Raw genomic sequence first — 6,651 nt, 5'->3', positions numbered from 1 at the left:
TCGATCCCCAGTAGGGGGTGTGCCAGAAGCAGCCGATCCATGAATCTCCCTCATCATGGAATGTTCTATATCTCTCTCTCCCTCCTTCCCTTCTCTCTGAAATCAATAAAAAATATATTTTTTTTTAAAAGGAGAGATACCAGCCCTGGCCAAGTAGCTCAGCTGGTTAGAGCAGCATCCTGACACACCAAGGCTGTGGGTTCGATCCCCGGTCAGGGCACACACAAGAACCAACGAATGAATGCATCAATAAGAGGTACAACAGGCTGATGCTCGTTTCTCTCTCTCTCTCTCCCCCTCCCTCCCTTCCTCTCTCTAAAATCAGGCAATAAAAAATGTTTTCAAAAGAGAGAGAAACATCAGAGAGCTTTCTCTCACTCCACGCAGAGCACCAAGACACACCTGGGAGGATGCAACAGGAAGGCGGCTGTCTGCAAGCCAGGAAGAGAGACCTCACCAGGCACCAGATCCGCCCGCAAGACCTTGGCCTTGAACTTCCAGCCCCCAGAACTGAGAAACGGGTGTAGAATCCACACCGTCAGCCGCAGCTGACGCGCACACTCGAACGTCTATCCTACACGCACATCTGCCTTTTCACGACCAGCCAGGTCGCCTGCCAGGGACCCAGAGAACACACAACGGGAAGAAACCAAGCCGTCGCCAGACCCAGGACCGGAACCCAGGCACCTGAAAGCGGCACCCGCCTCGCGTGGGGATCCTCGCCGCCACCCGCCCACCGCGGGCTCTCACAGCTCCCTCCCCTTCTGTCCCGAAGCCTCGTCCTTCACTCAGCGTCCTTGGCCTGTGCAGTGACCTGGGGTGACCCCTGGAACTGGGCCTGGGCGCCTCTCTGCTCTGTGACTCCCAGCCTCAGCCACCATCCACCTCCCGCCCGCACGGTTTACGGTTTAGATACAGTAGCTTTCCAGCGGCGACACGGCCAGCAGCTGCCAGAGCTTCCCTTCGTCGGGATACAGGCTGAACGAGACCTGCAGCGACCAGAAGCACTTCAGGAGGGCTTGTGGGTAAGCGCAACACAGCTCACAGAAGATGGGTCACCGCTGAAAATAGGGGGAGGAGCCCTGGCCGGTGTGGCTCAGTGGCTAGAGCGTCGTCCTACGGACCAAAGGGTCCTGGGTTCGATTCCAGTCAAGGGCATGTGTCTTGGTTGCAGGCTCCTCCCCAGCCCGGGCCCTGGTCAGGGTGCGTGCAGGAGGCAACCCATCGATGTGTTTCTCTCACGTCGATGTTTCTCTCTCTCCCTCTCCCTCTCCCTTCCACTCCCCCTAAAAATCAATGGAAAAATATCCTCGGGGGAGGATTAAAAAGTAAAAATAAAAAGATAATAGGGGGTGGTAATGGTATTGCTTGATGCACCCCACATCCACCAGTTGACTCCAAATAGCCCTTCTTAGAGATTAGAATCAAGTTCTGATCCGTTCTACTATCTTCAGCGACCATGGGCCTTGATTATTATTTTTTAAAATATATATTTTTATTGATTTCAGAGAGGAAGGGAGCGGGAGAGAGAGAGAGACATCAATGTTCTCTCTCTCCCTTCCTTCCTCTCTGAAAGCGACAAAAACATATTTAAAAACAAACAAACAAACAAACAAAACCCCACACACAACATGGCCCAGCCTGGCCGAGGCCCAGGGCACCACCTGAAAGGGTCCCAGGACATGCGGGGGCCTCCCACGATCCCTGGACAGGGCCCCCAGCAGTAACGAGTGTTACTGTGTGGGGGTGAGTGACAGCCTGGGGGGCCCCTGGAGGGAGTGGGGAGACCCAGGGGCAGCCAGTTGCCTTCTATGGAGCAAAACCAGGTCCCTGTGACGTGGGACCAGGACAGAGGAGCTCTGCCAGCTCCCACCCCCAGGCCCCGCCTCCACAGAAGCCTGTGAGCCCACACCGCGGGCGCCCGCTCCCCAGCACCCCCGGGCGTGGGACTCACCGAGCACATCACCACGAAGACGAAGAGGCCCGTGACTTTCAGCCGCCGCGCACAGCGCCTGCGGAGAAAAGCCGGGTCTGCGTCACACGCCGGCAGTCCCGTCCGCCAGTGCCCAGGCTGGCCAAACCTCACACGCCTCTGGGAGGCCCTGGGGACCCCGTCTCAGACCTCGTGTTTGGATTCTCTCTGTGACACGGTAGGAAGGGCCACACGCCGCCTGTCACCTCCGGCCCAGGGGTGATTAGCCAATCATCTGTCAGGCCCGGGAGAGGGCGGAGGCCAGTCAGCACAAAGAAGCTGCACGTGCCCGGCCGGCGGGGCTCAGTGGTTGAGCGCTGACCTATGAATCAGGAGGTCAGGGTTCCGATTCCTCGTCAGGGCACAGGCCTGGGTTTCGGGCTCCATCCCCAGTGCGGGGCGTGCAGGAGGCAGCCGATCCGTGATTCTCTCTCATCATTGACGTTTCTATCTCTCTCTCTTTCTCCCTTCCTCTCTGAAGTCAATAAAAATATTTAAAAATATATTTAAAAAATATATATTTTCAAAAGCTTCAGCAGAGATGGGCTCCCGATGCAGAGAAACGGTGGGGCCTTCTCACCGACCCGGGGCTTCCCCGAAGCCCACGTGGGTGGAGGCCACAGGACGCTGTGGAATGAGGTGGGGCCACCAGGCGACGGGGAGACAGCCGCACAGACGGGCTTGGCCCTGCGGGTCCCTCAGCTGCTGCAGATCCCAAATGGGGGCCCGGGGTCCTGGCCCGAGCCCCCGCCCGTCCCCGAGATGCCGCTTTCCGACATGCAGGTCTCAACAGGGCCCTTCCTTCCGCTCCATGTCCATAGGGGAGCCCAAGCGACAAAGCAGCGACCGCGGTCCCGTGCCACCTGACACGTCCTCCTGGGAGCGTGAAAACCCCGCCCCCCCTTCACTGCCGGGTGGGCGGGGCGTCGGGAGCGCGAGACCCCCAGCCCCGTCCCAGGCCAGTGGGCCGCGCTGTGGGACCGTCACCCTGGACCACACGGGGCCCCGGGACCTCCTACCTCAGCTTGGAGAGGCGGAACGGGACGGGAGCCCCTTCCAGGAGGTCCCCCCTGTCCGAGGAGGCGGATCTGGAGGACCCGGCCGCCTCACTGCCCAGCAGCGACGTGCCCTCCCACTCGGCCGAGCTGAGGTCCCAGGACTCCGCCGTGATGAGCTCCGGGTGGCAGACGGGCAGGCACCGCGCCCTGGGAAGCAACATGGGGGTTATTCTCACGAGACGAGGCCCGTCTCCAGCACAGGACCACATCTCACGCCGGCGTGGGACATGCGGACTCCATCCCGGCTTCGAAAACGAGGACAGATGTCGAGGGGCTGGGCCTGGCCTACGGAGGACATCACAGAACAACGGGGTCCAGGGGAGTAAGAATCCACTCGGATCTTCAAAATGCACTGTGGGCCTTCGAGAAACATCAGCTAGCCCGGCCGGCGTGGCTCAGGGGGTGAGCATCGACCGAGGAACCAGGAGGTCAGGGTTTGATTCCCGGTCAGGGCACAGGCCCGGATTGTGGGCTCCATCCCCAGTAGGGGGTGTGCAGGAGGCAGCCGATCCATGATTCTCTCTCCTCGTGGATGTTTCTCTTTCTCTCCCCCTCGCCCTTCCTCTCTGAAATCCATAAAAACAAACAAACACACACACACACACCATGGCCCTGGAGCTGACAGTAAGGGGCAGAGAGCCTGGCCCCTGATTCGTCAGAGACAAGTTCCTTTCTGGGGAAGAAGGCCTCCCCCTGAGACCTCGGGCGATGCTCAGAGAGGCCTCCTCTGGCGGAAGGGGGGTACTCACCCCCGCTCCTGGGAGGGGCCCCCCAGCAGAGGCGTGCTTTCTGTGCAGCAGGCTTCTCGGGGCCTGGAGCTGCAGAACCCGGTGAAAGGCAAGTGAGACCTGAAAGACACACAGAGCAGCACAAGCGACAGGTGCCGCCCCCGCCAGCAGGGGGCGCCCTCGAGACACAAGAGAGTGAGGGGCAGGGATAAAAGTCTCCTGTGAGGGTCTGCATTCAGTCTCTGCAGAAAAAAGCTGGCCCTAGCCGGTCTGGCTCAGTGGATTGAGCGTCGGACTGTGGACTGGAGAGTCCCGGGTTCGATTCCAGTCAAGGGCACATGCCCGGGTTGCAGGCTCGATCCTCAGCAGGGGGCGTGCAGAAGGCAGCTGATCAGTGATTCTCTCCCATCATTGATGTTTCTCTCTCTCTCACTTCTACTCTAAAATAAATAAAATAACGTTAAAAAAAAAAAAGCTGGAGTTCTGTCTGGCCGGTGTGGCCCAGTGGTTGAGGAAGGGAGCGAGAGAAACATCCATGATGAGAGAGAATCATCCATCGACTGCCTCCTGCACCCCCCACAGCGGGGATGGAGCTGGAAACCCGGGCACGTGCCCTGACCGGGAATCGAACCGTGAGCTCCTGGTTCCTTGTGGGTCGATGCTCAACCACTGAGCCACACCGGCCGGGCGCTAAAACCATTTTAAACTCACCTCTGCTCTGTGAGGAAGGAACCAAAATCCTGGTCCACAGGAGCCCAGCAGCTCTGCCCGGCCGCCTGCTGGGGGTAGGGGCCCTCGGGGTCTGCCCCCCTGACTCCCAGCTGTGGCCGGCGGGTGATGGCGGTGAGTCCCAGGCCAGCAGGCGGGGAAGCGGACGTCTGATGGAGCTCCACCTCCAGCTTGCCGGAGCTCAGCCGGCCGCCTTCCTTCTCCAGATGCATGGTCTTTAGAGAGAGAAAAACATCCATTTGTTGTTCCACTTATTGATGATTCATTGGTTGATCCTTTTTTTTTTTTTAATCCTCACCGTAGGATATTTTTTCATTGATTCTTAGGGAGAGTGGAAAAGAGAGGGGAGAGACAGAGACATCAACTGGTTGCCTCCTGCACGAGCCCCGACCAGGGCCTGGGCCGGGGAGGAGCCTGCAACCGAGGTAGGTGCCTTTGACGTGCGGCCCCTCCAGACCCAGGGACATGTGTCCGTGTGCCCCCCTTCCCCCCATGACCAGGGAGGAGCACCCGCGTCCCCCTTCCCAGACCCAGGGACATGTGTCCTGACTTTGGCTGGCGCCTGGGGGAGGGGGGGGAGGGAGGAGGGGGAAGCACAGTTGGCAACAAAGACAAAATCCGGAACCAAAACTCCGGAAAATCCACCCAGCGCACGAGGTTCTCACCCCCGGGCGGGTGACGCCCACGTCCCCACTTGCAGCCCAGACCACTGTGTCCAACTACAGTCCTGTCTCCCTGACGTTGCAAGGTGCCCAGACACCCCCGTGGGAGTCCTGAGGCGGCTCCTGGCTCTGCCCCAGGGCCCTGGCACTGGTCCCACCCAGGTGCACCCCTCACCAACGGAAACACCCCCCCCCCGGCCCCCGTGACCCACTCTCACCAAGCTGAGCCCTCACCCATGAAGTGCCCCCGCCCTGCCGTATGGCAGCCTCTCAGACGCAGGGCGAGGCTGTCAGTGGCTTCTCCAGCCGGCCGGCTGCTCCCTGCCACACCACCTCCGTGATTTTTCCAAAACACACATCTGATCGCCGGGCCTCCAGCTCAACACCTGTCCCAGGCCCGGCCGGCGTGGCTCGGTGGTTGAGCATCGACCTATGAACCAGGAGGTCGGGGCACATGCCCGGGTTGCGGTCCCCAGTAGGGGGCGAGCAGGAGGCAGCCGATCCATGATTCTCTCTCCTCATGGATGTTTCCCTCTCTCCCTCTCCCTGCCTCTCTGAAATCAATAAAAATGTTAAAAAAGAAACACAAAAACACCTGTCCCAGGTGTCTCAGGTGTGGGTACCGCTGGGTCTCCCTCTGCCCCATCACTCCTGACGCCCGCAGACCTGGGCCAAGCCCCAGGCGGTTGGGACCTTCTCAAACACCAGTTAGTATCAGACCTGGCTTTTCGTCGGCGCAGCAAACAGTGAGGAACGGAGATTCCCAAATCACCCCCTTACACGGGCGTGAGCCACCGCACGCGCGTGTCTGCAAACGCCATGTGCAGTAACGGCAGATGTCCCCTGTCCTGTGAGGTCCCCGAGAGCTTTCACCTCCGCTGTTTCCGGCGAGACTGACTCCTCACCAGCCATCATGTGAGAGTGGGCATCCCAGCTGCAGGCCATCTCCCCGGCCCAGCACCTGGGGCCTGACCCTGGGGCCTGGAGGCAGACCCCGTGCTCGCCCCACCTGGCAAGCCCCAGGGATGGCCTTTCCCACGTGGTTTAGGCGACAAGGAACCGCCTTGTATTCAGGACAGAGCTGCTGCCCACCGTGCTAACAACCTCCTGTTCTCTCTTCCTCGAAACCATCCACATCCCCTAAGACTGGGCTCAGCGGCCGGCCAGGCCCCGCGCAGGAGGAGGCCCAGGCCCAGTCCGGGTCTGTAAGCCCGAGGATGTGATCGTCCAGGTCCTTGGAAAGAGCTGGCGACGGGAAACCCGTGTAATTCACTGTGTGTGGCCAAGTGCGTAGCCGGAGCGCTGAGGGATTTAAAGGGCGCATTCCGTTCCCCAGAAACGCCTGACCCGCGCTCACGTGCCTGCCAGGCGGGCGCTAGGAGCAGACCCCGCTGGGCAGGCCCAGCAGAACCCCGGCTCGGGAACCCTTCCTAGCCTTCCAGCTCCCGCCTCGGCACCCGCGCCCCTCGGGAGCCCTCCCCGGGGCGCCGTCCCGTCCCCCA

General features: G+C 60.5%; 1 protein-coding gene across 1 annotated transcript in view; it reads right to left on the bottom strand.

Annotated features, from left to right (window-relative positions):
• Positions 1-4,699, bottom strand: part of LOC102439540 (P protein-like) — a gene marked incomplete at its 3' end in the record, with an annotated part of 5,394 nt that extends 695 nt beyond the window's left edge. Inside the window, exons 1-5 of the mRNA XM_006109254.1 lie at positions 4,470-4,699; positions 3,780-3,878; positions 2,992-3,177; positions 1,955-2,012; positions 917-989 (exon numbers count right to left, since the gene is read on the bottom strand). Of these exons, the coding sequence (XP_006109316.1) occupies positions 917-989; positions 1,955-2,012; positions 2,992-3,177; positions 3,780-3,878; positions 4,470-4,699 (646 nt within the window). The remainder of the gene's footprint in view (positions 1-916; positions 990-1,954; positions 2,013-2,991; positions 3,178-3,779; positions 3,879-4,469) is intronic.
• Positions 4,700-6,651: the final 1,952 nt, after the last annotated feature.

This window comes from Myotis lucifugus, unplaced genomic scaffold, assembly GCF_000147115.1.
Source record: "Myotis lucifugus unplaced genomic scaffold, Myoluc2.0 scaffold_7492, whole genome shotgun sequence".
Taxonomy (NCBI): domain Eukaryota; kingdom Metazoa; phylum Chordata; class Mammalia; order Chiroptera; family Vespertilionidae; genus Myotis; species Myotis lucifugus.
The sequence above is the reverse complement of the archived record's forward strand: the minus strand, read 5'-3'. Positions and strand labels throughout refer to the sequence as shown.